This window comes from Anolis sagrei, chromosome 2, assembly GCF_037176765.1.
Source record: "Anolis sagrei isolate rAnoSag1 chromosome 2, rAnoSag1.mat, whole genome shotgun sequence".
NCBI lineage: Eukaryota > Metazoa > Chordata > Lepidosauria > Squamata > Dactyloidae > Anolis > Anolis sagrei.
Genome location: NC_090022.1, coordinates 130,268,526 through 130,290,863, shown reverse-complemented (window position 1 = coordinate 130,290,863; position 22,338 = coordinate 130,268,526). Strand labels below are relative to the sequence as shown.

The following is a 22,338-nucleotide window of genomic DNA, read 5'->3' as shown; positions in this document are numbered from 1 at the left end:
AAGCATAGTATATATGAGAGTCACCATGAAAATGCATCCTATTTCAAATATACCAAATACAGTCCTCTTATGCTGTATGGAAATGGTTGTTTGGTGACAGCAACTTCATACTTCCTTTGAGAATTCTAAACACTCTGGTTTTCAAAAGTTAAGAAGCTGATTTCCTAAGAACTGGGGGGGGGGGGGGGGATGCTAGACTATAAGTAGCTCTTTATGTCACATCATGCTGGAGCCCATCTGGAATATGATTTACTACAACTTGTTCTTTATGTCTGATTCTGGAATTCTGTTGTAGTGGCAAACCAACAAAGTGAACCCTAGCTGGAGCCATGTAGATAAAAAAACTCCTTGAGAAAAGTGACTACTATTTGTAGTAATCTGGAACACAGATGCTAGGATTGCAAAAGGCAGGTTCAATTCAATCCAACTGCAAATTTTAACTCTCTTCCATACGTTCCATAGCTATTATTTCTTAATATAAATATTAAAATAGCTACACTTTGGAGATTCAGGAGGATAAACCAGTCTACTGGCAACTAATATACTGCAACTTTGTCTTCCTCTCACCCAATCACTAAGGAACATCTTTCGTGTCTCCTGCTAATTTCAATTCCTTGATCCCCATGATTAATATGGAATGGAAGTGAGACTGGAGATCACAGAAGAATCTTTCTGGAAGAGATACTATCTAGTTCAACATTCGGTCCTACAGCCCATGAGGAGGAGCACAAAATAGATTGTCCAGTTGTAAGTCAGTTGTGTCCTCCAGCAACTGACTTTTTAGAGGCACAATATGCCTAGAGTAAGTTGCAATCACTGATAGCCTTGTCTTCAAGAAATTTGGCTTATGGACGATATTCCTAATGCATCTTATATCTGAATCATTTGCATGTGGCTCAACATACTCACCAACAGCCTTTCTGAAGTGTAGAAGACAGTACATTTTAAAAAATGTGACTAACATACCTAGTAATTCCGTCCAAAATTAATAGATATTACTAATTTAGTATATTACTACCGGAATGTTATTATTATAAATTACATTATATTATTGTACAAAATCCTTTCAGGGACAGATTCCAGATGACTCTCAGAAAACTTATTGTTTGTAAACTGTTGAAGATATTATTACAGTGTTCTCTCACTTATTGCTGGGGTTAGGTTCCAGGACCTCCTGCAATAAGTGAAAAACCGTGATGTAGGGATGCTCTATTTATTTTAATATTTATACATTATTTTAGTAGTTATACACTATTTTAAGTCTTTATAAACTTAAAATAAAGTGAAGGAAAAGAAGGAAAGGCCCTTGAAGGGTGGAGGGAGGAAGGATTGAGGACAGAAGGTGCCTTAGACAGTGGCAAAACTCCTCAAAACAGTGAAAATACCATGATATATGTTTTAAATTAATTTTTTTGAAATCTGTGAAACAGTGAGTCAGCAATAAGCGAACCGCGAAGTAGCGAAGGAATCCTGTACTATATGAAAAGTTTTTAAAAACTGCACATTTTTTTCTGCTGTAATCAGATATTTTATAGTTGTCTTAGGAAAGGAATTTGTCATCATCATCGTCATCCATGGTCTGCCTTTAGTTTACCTTTAGTTCAGGAAGAATAATAGTGCGTGCAACAATTTCTTCCCATTGATTCCTCTGCTCCTTTGTGGAAAGATGTCCATCAAAATGTACTGGCCCTGCAAAGAAATTTTTTAAAAACTCAATAATGCATTACCTATGACTTATCTTTTCATACGTTTATCCAGAGGGGAAGCCATGGGAAGTGGCAGTAACTGTCAGGGTTTGTCACAGAACTTTTATCTGCTTCTAGTATGGCGAGCAGAAATGTTCCAGCTCCTTCTACCTATATCTGCTTCCAGGATACCTACACAATTCCTTTGACTTCCAGTGAGGCAATACTTAAGATCCCTTAAAATATAACAATATGGTAATCAGCTTTAATGCCTTAGTGCTTCAAAGAATGTCCAAGATCTAATTTTCAGATAAACTGTACTGGTTAACAATGTGCAGTACAAACCACTGTGTAGATCCCGTGGTGTAGAGACACAAGTGCAAAAAACCCTCTTGACCATCCAAAGCTAACACATGGAATCAAACTCCGTTCAATGAAATTCATATTGTGAAATGTATTTAAGCATTGTGGTATTTCATTTGTTGCAAAAAAGCTTTTGAATGTGCATCCATATCAGTGTAACCACTTTGTTTTTATCATCTGAAGGTTATAATTCAGTATTTATCTCATATCAAATTTATATAAAAACGTAAATACTGACAAAGACAAGTTGAGAGGTTAGTAAGCCTACATAAAACTCTTGTGTTCCCCCCCCTTTAATCCAAATAAAACAAGAATGTCTTTATCAGAAAAAAAAACAAAAACACAACAATGCCTATAAACCATTTTCTAATATTCACGTAAGTAAACAGTTTCTCTCATCAACTAAAATCTCTATGCTGGTTATGACCTTTAAAGCCCTAGATGGTTCAGATCCAGGCTATTTGGTTGAATGCATCCCCTTGTATGAACCTGCATGTGCCCTGAGATCTTCAGGAGAGGCCCTTCTCTCTGTCCCACTTCCATCTCAAGCTTGGTTGGTGGGAACGAGAGAGCGGACCTTCCTTCTCGCTGGCTGCCCCTTGACTCTGGAACTCCCTTCTTCCCAGAGAAGCTGGAAAGGCCCCTCCCTGCTGTCCTTTCGGCAGCAAGCCGAAACTTGTTTATTCAGACAGGCTTTTAAAGAAAATGATTTTGAAGATCAAGTCTGGGGATGCTGTGGATTTTAAACTTTGAACATGTTTTAATGGTTCTTAACTGGGAATTAAAAAAATATACTTAATCCTGGTTTAATATTTGTATATCTTAAATTGTATGCTGATGCTTTTATGAGACAATTAGAGCACTAAGATTGGCTGGGGAGGTCCTGCTCTTGGTCCCACTGTCCTCACAGGTGCGATTGGTGGGAACGAGAGACAGGGCTGACTCGGTGGTGATCCCTCAGCTGTGGAACTCCTTCCCCAGTGATATTAAATCATCCCTCTCCCTCCTGGCATTTAGAAAACAACTTAAAACTTGGCTATTCAAGCAAGCATTTGTTGAGTGACAGCAATAATGAAGTAGTTAAATGACAACCTTGGAACTAATGCAATGTCTAATGTTTCATGTCAATATCTATGTCTGATGTTTTATAGTTTTAAAGGTTTTAATCCACAGTTATATGCTATTCTTAGATATGTGACGTATTTTTACATATATGTGAGACATTAAATTTTGCCATTATGTTGTAAACCTCTTTGAGTCCCCCCCAAGGGTGAGAAAAGTGGTATAGAAATGCAGTAAGTAAGTAAGTAAGCAAATAAATAAATAAATAAATAACATTTTATGTTAAGCGCTTCGAGTCTCCTTCAGGAGAGATAAAGGGGGGGGGGGGTATAAATAAATATAATAATATTTAACTAAAAATAAATCCAGAATAAAACATATACACATACATTTGTTTCAAAGGAGGATTTCCTGCTTCCCCTTTGTTGGTTTCAACATTTTCCTCAACGTATATCCATCAAGTTATTTACTTCTGCTTGTTTTTACATTAACAAATAAATATAGCAACAGTTTATATCTTCAAACCAGTGTAGAATGTATTTTTCTCTACCTCAGATAATATTCCTTAAAAATATGTCTTAGAAATTTCTACTTCAACAGAGTTGTTAGTTTGTTCATTAGCTCTAACATCTTCACTATCCAATCTTCTGCAGTTGGTATTCCAATCTTTTTCCATCATTGAGAATAGAATTTTTGTCACTGTTAGCATATACTACAGTATCCTCTCTTGATCCTTTTCCATTTGATTATCCAACTGTTCTAGCAATAAGAGTTCTGTCTTGAAGCTGATGTTTATTTTACACATTTCTTGGACTACTCCATGAATTTGTTTTCAATTATGCTGCCATTTTCACAAGTCCATCACATATGTTAGTAGGTCCCCTCATGCACTTCACATTTCCAACATTTGTGATTTGCTCCTTTATACATTTTGATAGTTTTGGAATGGTTAAATGTCATTAAAACATCATTTTATAAACATTCTCTTCAAAATTATTGGGTAACATAAATACTAGTCCTTCAATTGCCTTTTTCCATCTTCCATCAGCTCTTCCCTTGTTTGGGATCTAGATTGGCCATTTTCACATTTAATTAAATCTTGACATATTAACTATCTTTTATTATTTCAATTTGGTAAAATCCTTCATGTATTGATGGCAGTTTTATGACATAATCTGGACTTATAATTACCCCAAATTCTCAATAAAGCTCTCATGACATACTGTTTTGCAAAATCTGCATTTATTTCAGCTTTCTCATTCCATAAGCTGATTTTTATCTGAAATTTTAATATCTAGATGTTTCACTTTGTTCCCTGTTACAAATCCTGATATTTGTATCAATATTACCCTTTTCCCTTTCCTGTTTTCAGTTATTGTCTTTGTTTCTTGTTAATTTTGAATCCTGCACTTTTCCATTTTCCTCTAGTATTTTCAATAATCCTTGTTTAGTATTCAAGCGGTCTTTCAAGTATCATCAAATCTATCAATGCCTTTATTTTATTCATTTCACCTTGTATCCATAATCTTTTAAAATCCTGTTTTTCTCCAATATTTCCCATCAAAATTTCCATTGAGAGGAAAAATAGTAGCTGAGAAAGCGGGCAATATTGTATTGCCCTTTTCTGGATTTTGCATGAGTTTGTTAAATCTCAATTTACTTCGATTTTTACATACTGCCCAATGTGCCCACTCCTTTCGGAGTAAGCTGTAGTGACAGCTATAAAAGTAACTGTTTTATTTTAAACTGCAGTGCTAATAATAGTAATATACATAGAGAAAAACGTATCAGCACTGATGCATAGATATATAGGATTAAAAAGAAACCAGGAACCCAAAATAGGCAAAACAGAAAAGATGAAAACCATAACAAGCCCAGTTGCTTTTCACAATAGCTTACTCTTTATAATAGGGGTCCCCAAACTAAGTCCCACAGGCCGGATGAATCCCTCCAAGGTCATGTACTCAGCCCCCACCCTAAACTTTAGACTTAGGGTCCTCCTACGTCTGAAACGATCTGAAGGCAAACAACAATAATTCTAATTAACTTGACTGTCTCATCAGCCAAAAGGAGACTCATACCTTCCAATGAAATACTGGTAAGTTTATGTTGGTTAATATTGTTCTTCATTTTAAGTATTATATTCTTTCATGGTTTTGTTTTTGCCCTACAAATAAGTGTGCATAGGAATTTGTTCATGGGTTTTTTCCCCAAATTATAATCATTGTCCCGCCATTAGTCTGAGGGAAATCTTGGTTTCTGCCCACTTGTCCATTCTCCTTTCCAATTCAGATGGTAGAGTAGGGGTTTTAGATCTTAATGACTACACCTTGGTGTTCTCTCCCACTACTACTACCATCACCTTCAAAGTATGTGTCTATGTTATGAATTTTACAGGGTATTTTCAGGAAATAGGAACAGAAACATTTGACATGGTTTACTTACACTGGCCTGCGTGCTCCTTGAGTAGACTATTCAGAATAAGATGGATGACATTATTAGTTTCATCTGCACTTTTCCCAAGCGTGTTCATCAGTTGCTCCAAATCCTTATGAATATGTTGCAAAAAAAAGCCCACAGGATCTTCAACAGGTGGCTTTATGATGCCCAATAGAGACTTGGAAAACAGAAGAGTCAGAATAACAAATATGTATTTCTGTTACAAGACATGCAAAGTAGCCATCAATCATCTTTGGACAACCTGTTACTTGATCTTATCTAAGATAAAGACATGTCTATTATTCACTAAAATAGCTGAAGTAAATAGAACTCCATCAACTCCACAGATATTATGTCTCAAATATTAATCGATCCATGACTGCTACACTGGTCTACATGGTTTGTAACCACTATCATCTCCTTTAGATAATACTGCTAGGAAATATACTTTTTAAAGCAGCTCTACTTCAGACAAGATTTCTTCAATTATCACTCTGCCATACTTTTCCAGAAGAATGATATGACTGAAAATATCTTTGAAACATACCATGGGATCTTTTGTTGCTCCTAAAAGCAGTGCCAAATGAGTGAGGAAACGAATTAGAATTAAGACGACTGGAGGCATCTCCCTGTCAAATGGCATTTTAGCATCTCTTTTTGTAGGATCTCCAAGCACATGGCCAGTTTGTGTTCTGTCCTCTGTAATCCTGCACAGAATAATACACAGTGACCATGTGCACTTGCTAAATATATAAAAGACTTTTCTGATTCTTACACACAATCACCCAGCAAATGCCATCTCATTTTGGACAGCCTCAGAGTTGCCATAGTGCAACAGAGAGAATGTCACCAAGAAGCTGAAGGGAAGAAGAGTTATTATGATTATTATTATGTTCATTTATACCCCACCTTTTCTCTCCACAAGGAGAATTAAAGCAGCTTACATTAAAAGCATTTCAACACAATTTAAAATCTACAAATATATAAACATTAAAACAGAATTAAACATCAATGGTATTTTTAAAAAAAATCAGTTAAAATCCATAAAAACATACTCAAAGCTAAAAAACTACAGCAACCCGTAGCTTGATCTTAAAAACCTTCTTCTTAAAAATACTGATGTAGGGAGGAGACAATGGCACTTCCACTGAAATGGGGAGCAAAACAGGGTGCTCATCATTCCTCTCTCCTAGAGCAAATAGCTTGGATTGTCTGGGTGACAGTCTCAATGACTTGAAAGAACCGCTACCGATGGGCAGGTAAGCAAATGGGAAAACACATATCATTCAGGATTTGTTTAGATGCATATGCTGACCTAGCCTGTATTACATAGATCTCGTTGGATGAGACCGGTTGGGGGACAATCTCTTTCAATTCTGCCTGCCAGGTTTTTCAACACAGCAGCAGGTGAGATCTGGAGGTAGGAAGGCTGTGTTGTAATAGTCTATCATGATTCTATCCCCCTGATTCCACCCCACAATCTGCAGGGGTTGAGTGTGTATATCTAAAGATGGACATGGAATCGATTCTGTTGGTATACTGCCCACCCTGCTTCTCAACAGTCCTTTCCTGAGCTAGTCAGGGTTGGTATTAGTGTCTCAGCAGCTAGTAGTGCTGGGAGACTACAACATCCATACTGAGACTGGCCTGTCATGAACGGCTCGGGACTTTATGGTCTCCATAACAACTGTAGGTGGTCGAAGTGGTGACCGGTACTCCTCATGTTAAGGAATTTTCCACAATTCAGTTGTCATATACCTGATCAGGTTTAGACTCATTAAGATTCAGAAGTTCCACAGGAGTGGAGGACTGAGTAAAATGGTTTGCCCCAGGAGGCTGATGGGTCAGGATTCTTGATGGCGCTAGGGGATTTTTCTCTCATCTCAGCAGGTGCTGCTGTTGAAAGTCTCACTGGCCTTTTGAATGTGTAAATGGTCAGTACAGTAGACACAAGTGCTCCTGAGTGGCTCCTCTTACAAACCAGCCCCCTAGCTTCCCAGCGAGCTGGTGGTGATAAAGCAAATGAGATGTAGACTAAATTTGGTGTTAAGACTTTGAGTGAATCCTACTGAAAATGGGCTAGAGCTTACTTGAAGGCCTATTCTGCAGCAATCTGTGTAGGAAAGAAGTAACTTTTGCTGCCACCACTGTATTTGCCCAGCAGGGCTGTTTTGAGTGATCAGAGGACTACTGCATACTGGTCATCATGGGGAAAATGCAAACCACTCAACAGCCGACTGTGAAGAACTTGCATGTCACTTTGCAAATATAGTCACTCAGATTCATTCCAGGTTGGATGCCGTCGTGGTTGATACAATCTCAGTGGATGTAACCTTGGCTCATATGTATTGGATACTTTTCAATTGTTACATAACATTAAAATACTACTATTATTTCTAAAGGCCCCTTCATAAAAATCAAAACATAAAGCAATCTTAGAAAAGGGGTATCAGTTCACAGCAGAAGTCTAGCATAAAGTTGCTTTCTCCTATGTTTCTAAAATTTGTCAGTGAAAATGCTGAACAGATTTACTTAGCACCTCTGTATCAACTCCACGTCCCAAACTGTTGGGATGAATTAGTATCATGTGTCTTCATTCACACATGCATATGGGGGGGGGGGGGTGTGCCACAGAAAACAGTTCTTGTAAAATATTTCTTTCAACTTTCCAAGAGTTTGAAGTAAGAACATACTGTGCTCTGTGAAAGTCTTTTACAGCCTTGTGGTTGTCACCTCCGATTACAGCACCACAGTCGACGCAAAGACTCCGTTCCATAGGCTGGCCACACTGAAAATGAAAGAAGTCTTACACATTTTTGTAAGGCCATTTCAAGCCCAATATAATACAGTTCACAAGTTACGAACAAGATAGGTTTTGTAGGTCTGTTCTTAAGTGGAATTTGTATGTAAGTTGGAACTGGTACATTTCTTGAGTGTAAGTCCATATATACACAAACACATCATATATATATGCTTTGGATACCATAGGGAAGGGTTAACATTCCTGTGGTGTTCGTTTGGCTGTCTGCACCCCTGATCAGGAGATTTCACCTCACTTTCTGTCCCTGTGATAAATGGATTCTGAAAAAAATGGCTTGTTGTGGAAACAAGGATTGGTGACACCTTTTACCCATAATAACTCCTCCATGAGTGAATTTACCTTCCAAGGGTAGAATTATCTCACTTTTTGTGGACTCACCCCATTCTTAACTATGAGTTATTTGTAAGTCAGAAGTTTGTAACTTGGAGACCTGCCTGTACTGGCAGATAACCGAAACAGAAAAACTACAGCATAAATGCCATCCAAGAAAGCTCTTACCTCTCCAACAGTACAGGGGTGCCCATTTGGACATCCTAGTTTGAACAAAGGAAAAAAAAAGAATCAGCCCAATTCAACTATTCATTAAATACTCCAAACTACACTCTAGAATTCATGCCCTTCCCTCAGATAACCACTGGCATGTAGCAGGTATAGGGAGTTAAAGCAGCTGAAAAAATTGAGAAGGAAACAGATAAACACAACATGTCTCCCTTGTCAAGTGGGTGATCCTTAATTGAACTTTATACAAATAATTGTCAGCTGCCAACCATTTATGAGAATTATTGTTTCGGCCTTCAGACTGGAATCATATGAGGCTGAAAGGAAACCAGAAAGTTGGTTCAGAAACGGTTACATGTGGAATTTTAAGGAGAATTCTGGCTTCTTGATTCATTTCTTACAGAATACGGTAGAGGATGAGGAATAACCCAACTGACTGCCATGCTATATTTAATGGCCATACAATTGTGGGTAACAACATTCCAGTATTGTTAAAAAGTAGGTTATTCCTGTGGATATTTGAGTCTGTGATATACATATTAGGAAAACATTGGTGGGATTTTTATTATGTTTCTTATATTTGTAGTATAATTCAAAGCTTCTTAAACTGTGGCTTGCGGCCTTAATTAAATGGGTCACATTGACTGAACATGGAGGTCGTAAAAAATTGGTAACGGTAAAAGGGTTTGTCTTTAAAAACGGGTAAAAGTATATGCATACTAAATAATTGTTTTAACACAAATTTCTTAACAATTAATGATCAGGAAATGTTTGATTTGGATACTCGTTTTATATATTTATATACCTAGGGTCATGTAAAAATCTCTCAGGCAAAAAGGATCAAGAACGAGAAAAGTTTAAGAAGCCCTGGTATAAAGTACATTTGTTATGTTGTGTTGTTAATGTTGTTGTTAATAACTTAAGCAAATATAAAAAGTGGGTGAGGGAGTACATTTACTAACATTTTTACCACAACTCCAGATTTTGAGAAATGGCAATACTATAACTTTCCTTTTTAAAGTCAACACTGATACATGGTTACATTTAGCTCAAATAACTATTATAGAATAATTTGATTTAAAAGAATATAATACCTGAAAACACTAAAAATAATCTTCTTTATAATCTGGCCTATTGCTACTTTAAAGAGGCCACCACTTAAAACAATTTTCATAGCTTTCTCCCAACACTGGGCATTACACTTACTATACCAGTGAAGACCTGCTGTTGCCGCCCACTTTGCAGCTTTAACCAGTAAATCTTCGGGCATTGTTGGCAGAAAAGCATTCTACAGAACAGGAGAGAATGAAAATTAAAGTAATATTACAATAATATACAGTGGTGTATTATGACTGATTTGACTGACTTGCTGATAAGATTCTCCATATTAAATTCACTTAAGTTATCTAAAACTAAGACACTCTTAGACTACTCTGTACTCCACATGCTAAGGGTTAAAAGAAAAAGAAATGCAAGAAAGGAAGATTCTTTTAGATAACTGACAGAAAAAGTTTAGTAGACTTTTATTTACCTGCATAGTATTGGGCAAGAAAGCCAGATTGCTTAGAGGTTCAAGGATTTTATTCTGGCTGGACAGAAGAACAGCGTTCACATGAACAGCCATTTCAACTACAACCGTCTTCTGACTGGGATCCTGGGGGCTGAGGGTAAGTGATGACAAATGGTTTGTCACCAGGGAGTCTGCAAATGCCTTCAGTTGGGGAGAAGGAAGAACTTTGGAGGTATGGATAAATTCTTTAAGGAGGTCACATTGCTGAAATAAGAAGAAAAACATTTTGCAAAAGCTAAAATCAGATCTGATAGTCTTATTTCAGGCAGCCCAAGTACAAATGTTTACACCACTTCTGTGTTATACTAGAATAACTGAAAATTTGGAAGATGATTAAAATGTTTAGAGGTTGATCTTTTCAACAGATGTTCAAAAGGATCCTTATAATCAGCCTTCATTCAGATCTTCCTAATCTGATTTTTACTGTAAACTGCTGAAAGCCCTCTCCACAAGAGGCAGCATTTGTGTGCAAACTAATATGCAGTCTGACTCTGGAGTACAACTTACCTTCTGTTTAGGATGAAGACTTGGGTCCCTGCATCCATATAGAGATGTGAGCTCTCTGAAGACAGCCAAGAGAAAATGGACAGTCTGCTCAGACTTGGAGCTGTTACATGCCTAAAAAGCAAACAAGTTATAGGAAAGAAGTATCAAGTCATTTGACACAGTGGCAGCAATTAGATATAGTACCATGTGTGTCAACAAGAGGAGGAAAGGTCGATTGTGTGAATGCACAGATGGCCACTTGAAAAATCTAAGTTACAGGGAAATAACATGTCTTTCTTCTTCTTGGTCTCTGTGCATCAAACGGAAAGATATCAATTATCAACCTTACACACCTAGGAAGGTAAAGGTTGAAGACTGATAGTCATGCCCAAGGCAGCATTAGCCTGAGTCCTCATGTTCAACCAGTAGCACCAAATGAATGCTGAGGGCCGAGCCATGTTGTGGTCCAACACTGCTCTGTTACCATAATGTCCCTCAAGAAAGTTGATGATAGAGCTGCAGCCCTAGTAGAAAGATTCCTCACATGGTCATCCAAGGGAAGGTTTGCATGTTTGTAGGCAAAAACAATCAATTGAATGACCCATCTGGCAAGTTTGTTAAGTGATCTACTGACTTCTGAAGAGCATCGGTGCAACAAATTCTACTAAATGGCAATGCTCTGTGAAAATTCAAATAGTGGAGTGAACATTCCAGGTCTGATGATGGGCTGGAAAAGAATGCTGTAAAACCATCTCTTGTGAAAAGTGGAAGTCTGTTTCTACCTTTGGAAAGAAGGTAATGTCGAGAGACTGGGCAAAGATGGCGAACTGCCAAGTTCTCCCGTGATAAGCTCCTGGGGCAAGAACGCACCACCTGTGGATTATCACCAGTTCCAAGATATTTTGGTCTGGTAGTGACATTCTTCCAGGACTAGACGCAGTCCCAAATGAGAGCACTGGTGTGAAGGCTCTTCTTCGTCTGGAAACCCACCCTTGCAACTTGAGTCTGGGGTTGGGAAATTGAATCTAGTATGCGAGTGTGGGAAGATCAGTATGCAGTTAACACACTGCAACTACAGCCATGACCTAGTTGTGGTTGATAGACCAAAGAGAAGCACTTTGAACTGAAAGAGTTGTTTCTGATTGTGAATCTCATATATTGTTGATATTCCATACAGATATCAATATAGAAATAGGCATCCTGAAAATTGACAATGGCAAACCAATCTCCCACTTGAGAAAGAGGAAAGCTATTCATGAGCATGAGCAGTAAAAATAACTCATATTTAATAAAGAATGTAATATGGCCTCAGGTCATCGGCCATTTTGCTTGGAAAAGAAGAAAGCTGGGGGAAACAGGTGCTGTTGCTTGAACAGCCCAAAAGGCTGATTCCTCAGAAAAGTAGCCCACTACCATATTGCACATCATTTTGAAGGATAAAGTGACAGCAAACCTTGCAGGCAGCTGTACAGATGTTTCCAATATAGATACATGTGGGTTCCAACTAGGAAAAAAAGTAAGAACTACCTTGAGAATATGTCTATTTTTTCCTTGTAACAACACACGCCTATCTATATTGGAAACATCTGTAGTATAAAAGGAAGCAAACCAAAGGAGACATGGTTTCATTTCAGAAAAAGGCAGGTTCTAAATTAATTAATCAAATAAATTTGTCCCACTTTTGTAATCAGTAAAATTTCACCAACTGTATTTCAATTGATATTTCTGATCAAAAAGAAAGAGCCTTACCTTAAGGGCAGTTGCAATACCATCTGCCTGGCATTCAATTAGTGCTTTTCCCATGGCATCACGTACTGTTCTATAGTTTTTGCCACAAACCAGGAAGCGATCAATTTGACCACGCTGACCCTTCTGAGGCCACAAAAAACAAATACTCAGGTTTATAAAACATGAATATGAAATCAAGTTTTTAAAAATGTGGATTGTTTAAAGAAATGTGGAATGAAGGTGTCACCTCGAAGCAGAATTTCAATTTTTTGAAAGCCAACACATCTATATAAAAGCAGACAGGGACTTCTCATAAGTCAAGATAGCCTAATTTTTAAAACTTCATCGATAGACCTAGTCATTTTACTTTATAGTCTTTAGAATGCAATATATCCACTGCCTTGAGCCAAGTTTCAATAAGACAAGTAACTTTTATAGTTTGCAAATTTAGTCTGACACTCTTAATGAAGCCATTGCTGAGAAATCATCAATCTATAATATGGATGGGCAAGTGTCAGAGGTTAAGAGGCTTCACTTCTCCCCATGAGACTTCAGAAGGCCACATCCCTTTGCTGTATTTTTCACCAAAAAGTATAAAAATTATTTTGGCACCAAGGAGGAATATAAGGCAATCTCCACATTATTGGTATTCTGAGCTGTATCAAACCCAAACAAAAGCCTTTTTTTAACAACAGGAAGTGTCCCTGGAGTCATGGCAAAATTATCTCCATGCACCCTAGAAAATATACACAACAATAAACAAATCAATACAGTTCCTTTGGACCCTGTTGACTGAATCAACCTAAAGGACACAAGTGGCCCAATTGCACGAATTTTCCCTACCACTGTTCCAGAAGTTCGTAACAAGAGAGATTGATCTCTGCTCTACCTGTTGCTGATGAACTATTTCTGATGGAAAGATCCACTGAAAAGGATGTTTGTCTAGAAGCTTCTGCGTGAACTCCAATCCGTATTGATTTGTAAGTTTACGAACAAGGTAAACTCTATACCAGTCATTCTGCGTCTGACAACAGAATCGCATCACTCTTTCACGATAGAGTTGTTTATCTGTTTCTTTAATACCATCTGCAAAGAGAAACAAAATAAATATTGACAACTAGCATTTTTTTACAGAAACAATGGAGACAAACATCTTTCAAAATTTCATATATGAAAGCGTATAAATCTGGTAGTAAAAGGAGACATATAAAAATGGTGCCTTGTGCTGTTGTAAAATATGGACACAAAAGATGTAAGTTTTTCATATATATATATATCGTTTGTATATATATTTTATCTCTTTTTCCAATTTCACATTGTCTCCACTTGCCTGGGGTCCTATGCAGCTCAAAGAGTAGATCTGCTGCCTTATCCAAGCACAGTCGGATGTGGGCCACTCCCTGCAAGTATTCAATGGAGGATTCTTTTGAGGCTGGTTGCCTGTCCTTGCTCCATTGTAAATGGTTTGCCAAGAAGAGCCCATCCTCCCTCAGATGCCTCATCTCTATATCCTCAGAGAAGGCTCCTGATTTCTCGTACATAGAATCCTAAACAAAAATAAGAGTGTATTTTCCAATGTCAGTGAGACTACTTATTTCATGTAATCAAGCAATTTGCAGGAGTACGTACAGTCTCCATTTGTGTGGAGACTATGCCAAAGAAACAACTGGACTGAAAATTAAGGGATATCCTCCCTTTGTGGTCACTGCTGCAGAGAAACCTCCAACTGAAGTTTTTTGCACAACAGGAAAGGTTACAAATCTGAAGTTTACAATACATTTTTCTAATTTTAAAAAATCCACTATCACCATTGTGATAGTGGATAGTACCCTGTATATTAAAACAATGAAAATATTAAATAATTGATCATATCTATTTCTAAAACATCCATATTTGTGCCAGTAAAATAGGTATAATTATTTAAGCTAATTCAGACACAAAGCTTACATACAGACTATTATTTCTTTAGGGTAAGGAAATTTACTTTTGTACCTCATACAAGCAACTAGTAGCCTGATAAATTTATAAATGCAATTTAGTGGCAGCAGGGAGGGGGCAAGGCAAAGAAAGCTAAGCTGAAATGAAGAGCCAGTTTACTCCTTTGCCCTTTCACTAGCTGTTTCTCTTAATACACTTCAATAAAACTAAGTAAATCATAAGCAACTGCTGGTTTAGTCAATCTTGTTCCAAAATATTCATGCAGCCTTCACTGACATCTTTGCAGCTACTTTGACTTTCTCTGAAGAGTTATTAGAATCTCAACAAGACTCAGGTTTCCCAAAGAAAATAGAAGAGCACAGGAGCCATAGCATAGGTCAGGTTGGAGATGGCAGAGTTAAGGTGAAATGAACTACTGTGTTTTGTTTTTTTGTTACTAAAAACTCTCTTAACAACATTTTCTTTTAAGGAAGACATCATACTTCTTTTGCAAAACAATTCAGCTATAATGACAAATGAATGTGCTTGCTAGAGACTCAAGCGTGCAGTCCCCAATGGCACACTTACTCTCTACAACAAATAAAGTAAACTGAGAAAATAGGCTTACCTCAAAGCAGTTGACAAATAGTGTGTATAATTCTATTTTATCTTCTTTGTCTAGGATGCAACTATCTTCTACTTGTGATAAGTATTCTTTTACATAGTCTTTCACATGATCAAAGCTATGAAAACAAAAAAAAGCCTCAACTTATTCATAAATAACTCATGGACCTCTGATATCAACCATTTTTTAAACATGAAAGAAGATCTCCAGTATCACAAGGATGCATCTGACATTAATCTGTATAATAGACTGCAGATAGATGGCAGGACTCCGGCCCTGTTTACCTCTCCGAACGTATTCTCCCCTATGAACAATCAAGATTATTAATATCATCTGGAGAGGCCCTGCTCTCAGTCCCACTGGCCTCGCAAGCACGTCTGGTGGGGATGAGGGACAGGGCCTTCTCGGTGGTGGCCCCTCAACTCTGGAACTCTCTCCCACCAGAGACCAGAACCGCCCCTTCTATCCTGACATTCAGTAAGCAGGTGAAGACATGGTTATGGAGACAGGCATTCGACGAGTGAGCCAACACCCTGAGATATGGATGGAGGATGATGAACACCAATTTTAGTGGGACGACTGACCATTGTATTTATTGAATGTAATTGCTGTTTTAATGTTTTATTGTAATAAGAAGTATGATGTTTTATTGACTGTATGTGATATTACGGTTGGAAACCGGTCTGAGTCCCTCAAGTGAGGTGAGAAGATCGGTATACAAAACTTTTAAATAAATAATAAATAAATAACAATGATAGCTGAACCAATATAGGGATCATAATAATAGTAAATAATAAAACTTTATTTATAGACTGCCCTATCTCCTTGAGGGGACTCAAGGCAGTTTCCAACACACATGCAAGCATTCAACCATGCAGACTTGAAGGAAACTACTTCAATTCACTGATAGGGTTAACACTGAAGGAGAAGCAGGTGGTGTTGTTCCAGCTCTCCTCACCACTAGAAATCCTCACCTGTACTTCAGAAGCAACTTTAGCACCACAGAACGGATTACAGGAGTTTTATCCACCACATCATCAAAAGGAGACAGAGATTTTGTATGTACACTGGAATTCCCAAAACCTAGAGATAGGAAAGCAAATTGGTTTGAAGAAATAAACAGTAACTTCATTCCTGCATGGAAATTTCATAGAAACATGAGACCATACCTCTCAAAGACTCCTTGTGAACAAACAGCAAGTTCAGCAGCTCCTGAATCACAGCTTTTTCTGGGGGTTCATTGTCTTTGAAACACATTGTGGAAACCAGGTCTAAGAAAAAACTGTTGCAGAATTTACGGAAACGGGCATTTTTTTCTATGGCGATGCTATGGAGAAAAGACATGAAGTATTATTTATCTAGACAACTGCAGCACTTGCATGACATGACAGGAACACTTAAAAATACACAGCCTACACATTAACACAAAATCATTCTGTTAAAAGTTATTAACAGTTCTTAATGTTTTGCTTGACCAGGGATAAAGCTTTACCTGAGTTTCTTGGATACTGTGGGAATATAGTCATCTGGCAGGTTGACCAGGCAGACTGGACATAACATCTGTCCTGGCATTAGCCATTGTTTGATGCAACTTAGACAATACACATGGTCACAAGGAAGGTTTACTGGTTCTCCGGGATCTCCCAAACAAATTGGGCAAGGCTTCAAACCATACCTGGGAATTCAAGAATAACAGTCAATGTAAACACATATGTATTGTTGATCGTGTTATTGTATGTCATGTCTTTTTGCTTTTGTATGCTGATTGCCGCCTTGAGTCCCGACTCAGGAGAAAAGCGGGATAGAAATAAATAATAATAATAAATATAGCATTTATTTAATTAGAAAGGACACTCGACCAATCATTCTAAGACCGTGTCTCTTGATTTGCCTCCTGGAATCTCTGACCATAGTCTATAATAGTCGGGTCTCTTAAGAGCTGTTCCCAGAATTTATGAATAGTCAAAGACGAGGAACACTAAGCCCCTTAAATTATCATAGCAAATATGGAAGTATTTGTATAAGCATTTTAACCAAAAAGTAAAAGCTATGTTAATAATTAAAATAAATAAAAGTTAAAACAATGTTAATTCCCCACCGCGTCCCCAAATAACTACCTTCTCTTATACCTGCTCTCCTGCCACTTAGTTCACCTTTGTCAATCGCCTTTTCTCTGGCCATTAAGTGGAACGGGACAGCCAGCAAGACACAGCTACACTGTGTCTTATGTATTACATTGTATTTATCTGGAGGGCCATAGTTTGAGGATACATGGGATACATAGACAGAATTTGCAAATGTTCCTTTATTGAACTACAAGTTCTTTACTCCTGCAGGCAGCCTGGCTGATTAGAGAGGTATGCTTTAATATGTTTATTTTAATTAATGTTTTTAGGTGTGTGTTTTACAATGTTGTAACCCACCTCAAGTTGTGAGGAGAGAAGGACTATTTTTTAAAAAATGATTATGATTGTTGTTGTTGTTATCTTGTGTAGATTGTAAGCCTGAAGGCAAATTATTATTTTGTAAGCTGCTTTGAGTGCCTTTGTGGCTGAAGAGCAGGATAAAAATTCTCTGAATAAATAAATAATCAGATCTCCTCTCCTTTAAAAGTGAAATTGCCCTTTTGAACAATAGAACCTCTTTGGACATCAGAACCGGGAATGTTCCCAGGCACCCACACACTACTACAGCCTAGACCAGGGGTCCTCAAACTAAGGCCCGGGGGCCGGATAGGGCCCTTCAAGGTCATTTACCTGGCCCTCGCTCAAGGTCAACCTAAGTCTGAAATGACTTGAAAGCACACAACAACAACAACAACCCTATCTCATCAGCCAAAAGCAGGCCCACACTTCCCATTGAAAAACTAATAAGTTTTATTCTCTCATATCTTTGCAACTGCTAGCTGCCTCATAGCCTATGTTCTTACAAGTTGTGGGTGAAACAGTTTTACTATACTTTTGCCATATGATGCTTCTTATTTAGGAGTGGAGTTTTTCGTTTTTGCTATTTTAATGTCAACATTTGAACTGAAAAGCAGGGCATTTTCCTTATGTACCTGAATATCCAATCACGAAACAAACTGAATTATCACAAGGAAAGGGATAAATATTAGCATGTCCAAAACAGAAAAGAAAATCTAGAACTGGTCTCATGGTAATATTTCTTAACCACTTTTCTCCATTGCAGGATTTAATGCAGTTAACCATCTCCAGCTAGAATATTAATTCCCGGGCCTGATAGTGAAGACAAATTCAAAGCATACTCACAAAATGGAACACACCTATTCCAAAAGACTTACTTGCAAAATATTGAACTAGTTTCATCCTTACACTGGCACATCACTTTCATCACTGCAATGAATGTGTTACGGGTTTTTATGTCAGAATCCCACTGAAAACACTGAAAATAACAAAAAGAACGATCACCTTCCAGGTTAAGAGTGGGGATGAGAACAAGATGCTCAACTACAAACAAAAATTATCAAAGGCTTTCATGGTCGGAATCACTGGGTTGTTGTAGGTTTTTTTGGGGCTATATGGCCATGTTCTAGAGGCATTCTCTCCTGACGTTTCGCCTGCATCTATGGCAAGCATCCTCAGAGGTAGTAAAGTCTGTTGGAACTAGGAAAATGGGTTTATATATCTGTGGAATGAACAAAATCTGGCTACCAGTATTAAAAAACTCTAAAATTACAACAGCAAAACAACAGAGAGGAAACTATCAATGACATCTAATCACCTCTCAATAAAAGATTGCCCCAGGCACTGCCAGGCTATCAAATGCTAATCAAGGTGGTCAGTTGAAACATTCACACTTAGCTCCAGCAGACAAGAGTCCTTTGTCCCACCCTGGTCTTTCCACAGATATATAAACCCATTTTCCTAGTTCCAACAGACCTCACTACCTCTGAGAATGCTTGCCATAGATGCAGGCGAAACGTCAGGAGAGAATGTCTCTAGAACATGGCCATATAGCCCGAAAAAACCTACAACCCAAAAATGCATTAGTTTCCACTGTTATATAGAATCTAGTCAAATGAACTATTCCAACTGACTTTGTTGCATTGAACCTTTTTATTAGAACAGCTGGGTAGTTTGATATAACTGAATCCAAGATAATATTTAATACCTGATAACAATTACACACCTGTAACAATTACACACTTGTAATCAATGATTAAGACTGTCAATTGTTACATTTATCAATGAGGTTCTTACTTTTCCAATCTGCAAGCTGTACCTCTTCACCTGATTCTTCACCTCTGGAATCAACGTTTCAGCTTCAAGAACCACATGTTCCACGAAGAGAGACATGGAGAAAACCCGACTCCATCTGTTTCTGTTTCATTGGGGAAACCAATTCATACCATATTGATTAAAATGCCACTCTGCATACTTACTGTAAAATTATGGATTGTTTATAGGAAGACTCCCAGAACTGGCAGGGAAGTCAGCAGATATCATCAAAGCTATGAGTTTTCAGGCAATCATGAACTTGGCCAGCCAGTTCGTGCCTTAATCAATCAACAGAACAGACACAAAGAAAGCACAGAAACAGGGGAAAACTCCGTCTTACCGCCCTAAACCAATCATCCAGATAGGGAATAGCAGACATGAAGGGAGGCGTGCATTCTTTCTCAAAACAACGCAGAACTCACTTTCACAGCAAGTATCCAATGCAGCATTTTCAGGATTCATGAGAGAAGGAATTCACAATGAAACATACCCAGGTTTACCTCCCCAAAGAGTGTGAGAGTGGCTGCCATCCTGATAGAACCACTTGGACCACGCTTGTCATAAATGCAGTTTCACCCACAGCCTATGTTGGTGAGATAAGAAATCTTCTTGGGAGGTAGAGTAAGAGCATGCAGGAGAAACAGTCCTTGCTTCAGTGACTAAGAATACAGAGTGTAAAATTCTAGACAGAGTGTGGCAAGGAAGAGACAAAATCCAGATTCCCATCACCAACATCTAATAAATGCTGTGAAAGAGAAACCACTGAATAGTGACATGGAGAATGGCCATGCTGACTATGCTGGTTTTCAACCTGTTTGCAATAGTACTCTGCTGACCTTCAAAATGGCTGCTCTGGGACTGAGAAGAGCATTTAAAATAGTGGTTGGAAAAGGCTTCTTCAAAATAATAGTCAACTCCTTCATCCTGAAGGAAAGCTGAAAAAAGGCACAAAAAGAGCTGGAGGGGGGGGGGAGGATATCAGGAGGCTCCATGAATGTATGTGTTGATTTCATGGGGCAATCATGGCAAACTCCTTATTTACTGCAGTCAAGAGCACATACATTCTGTCCTTGGGAGGTAGGTATTTGGTAAAGGAGGACTGGGAGTGGGGTTTCCTGTGTGACTCCACAGGCAATCCTGTTCATTTGGGCAGCTAAAACCTTTGCCTCCAATCTCTATGCAGGCTGTAGAAGAGACTGCATGTGGAGATCAGCATGTACAATCATCTCTTAGTCACTGATGACTTGCAGTTTGGGGATGGAGAAAAGGGGAGCTTATTCGATCTAACTCTTTTAGAGAGGCCAGAAGACATGAGAGGAGACCTTTTAAGTCTTTTTAGGCACAGAAGAAACCCTTTTCCCCACGGGAGCTGAAAAGAGAAGGAAGGAGGATAAAGGGATAGTAAGGGAAAGAGAAGAGTTTGTTGAAGTTCCAAAGACAAAACATGAAAAAGCTGAGTAGAAAACAGTTCAAGTAGCAGGCAATTCAGATGCATGAAATAAAAGAGATAATAACAAAAGATGAAAAAATAAAATTGAGCTCCACTTTGGGCAATGGCAGTGAAAGTACTGAACCAGCCAAGAAGTTGACTGAAAACTCTTGGCTTTGATGTCATCATCTCTTCTGGTTAGCTCTGACAGTGAGGACAAGGGGTTGCTGGAAGGGCCAATGTTGGAGACCAGCAGCTCCCAGCAGCCCTCACAGCCTAGCTTAGTTATAGAAGAGGACCCTTCAGCATTAGCTACCACTTCCCAGCAGAAAGAGCAAGCAAAAACCAGTACATTATCGGCAGGCTGATGAAGTGTTAAGTGCTCCGTCCCCTTGATAATACAGACAAGAGCATGCTTCAATTCACAGGTCTGCCTGATTAGCAGTGAAACAGACTTTATACAGGTAGCGCCAGAGAACATAAGACAAACATTTCTTAAGGTTTCAGTCTTGTTTAAAGTGGCAATGTATTTGCTTCAGGATATACCCCTGGACTCTTAGATTGGCCTTGTTGACTCTGGATTGCACTTTGGACTACTGTTTTTTGGATTCTGACTTTAGCTTCAGACTGTTTTCTTTGGACTACTGGCTTTGTTGGCTTTGTACTGGAATTCTGATGGGTGTTTGTTGCTGAATATATTCTGAAACTCTGTTGGTGTGACCATGATAACTAGAGACTCTGAACTTGGGCTTTATCTCATCCCCAACAGCTGGTGTGTACTGAAGCTATAAGCCTAGAAGGACTTCAGCTTTGGGCTATCTATTTATTTTGGGACTTTGCTTGAATCTTATGTTGTTTATTTAACCTGCACTTAGGAAAACACAACATCAGCTATCTTCCTTGCTTGTTCTGGATGATGATGGGATGCAATCCACTCTGTGAATTCTTCTTCTCACTAACTCAGGAAATATACACATACTCGGATAATACCAGAAACTGTAATACAATTAAGATATTTGCCCTATGCAGAGACAAACAATTAAGCCAGTGCAGAGTGAGACCAGTAGCACACCTGCCCTACATGCACAGCTCTTGCCTGACCAGGGGAAGGGGAATACCTGTCCCATTAAGCCACTCCAACTGAAAGATAAAACAAAATATTTGCCAGTCAGCATGGCTATAATTTCTTAGTCCATCTGTCACAGTAATTTCCACAAAAAAAACCCTTTACAAAGGATTGCCTAAGTATATGATTGCCAATAAAGCATGTATAACTTCTATGATAAAAATTGAGAGTATCGGCAAGTGCCAATAATGCAGGTTTTGAAGGAGAGCTGATTAGTGTAGGAGGACTTGAGATATGGATGACTTAAAACACAGCCATGTACAAGTAATCCTCAGTTATAAATCCAGTTTAGAGATTAGTGATTTTGATATGACTTCTAGGTAAGTAGAAGGTCCACAGAGAGGTGAAAGC

The 22,338-nt window shown here is 38.3% G+C and overlaps 1 protein-coding gene across 2 annotated transcripts in view; it reads right to left on the bottom strand.

The window, feature by feature from the left end:
• The window catches only part of RNF213 (ring finger protein 213), a 132,420-nt gene that overhangs the window by 7,462 nt on the left and 102,620 nt on the right, over nt 1-22,338 (bottom strand). For both annotated transcript variants that reach the window (XM_067463861.1, XM_067463862.1), the window contains exons 40-56: nt 19,415-19,535; nt 18,496-18,596; nt 16,687-16,869; nt 16,364-16,521; nt 16,169-16,277; nt 15,198-15,312; nt 13,983-14,199; nt 13,542-13,738; nt 12,674-12,796; nt 10,946-11,056; nt 10,400-10,642; nt 10,075-10,156; nt 8,869-8,903; nt 8,243-8,337; nt 6,097-6,256; nt 5,556-5,727; nt 1,595-1,689 (exon numbers count right to left, since the gene is read on the bottom strand). In XM_067463861.1, the coding sequence (XP_067319962.1) occupies nt 1,595-1,689; nt 5,556-5,727; nt 6,097-6,256; nt 8,243-8,337; nt 8,869-8,903; nt 10,075-10,156; nt 10,400-10,642; nt 10,946-11,056; nt 12,674-12,796; nt 13,542-13,738; nt 13,983-14,199; nt 15,198-15,312; nt 16,169-16,277; nt 16,364-16,521; nt 16,687-16,869; nt 18,496-18,596; nt 19,415-19,535 (2,317 nt within the window). The remainder of the gene's footprint in view (nt 1-1,594; nt 1,690-5,555; nt 5,728-6,096; nt 6,257-8,242; nt 8,338-8,868; nt 8,904-10,074; nt 10,157-10,399; nt 10,643-10,945; nt 11,057-12,673; nt 12,797-13,541; nt 13,739-13,982; nt 14,200-15,197; nt 15,313-16,168; nt 16,278-16,363; nt 16,522-16,686; nt 16,870-18,495; nt 18,597-19,414; nt 19,536-22,338) is intronic.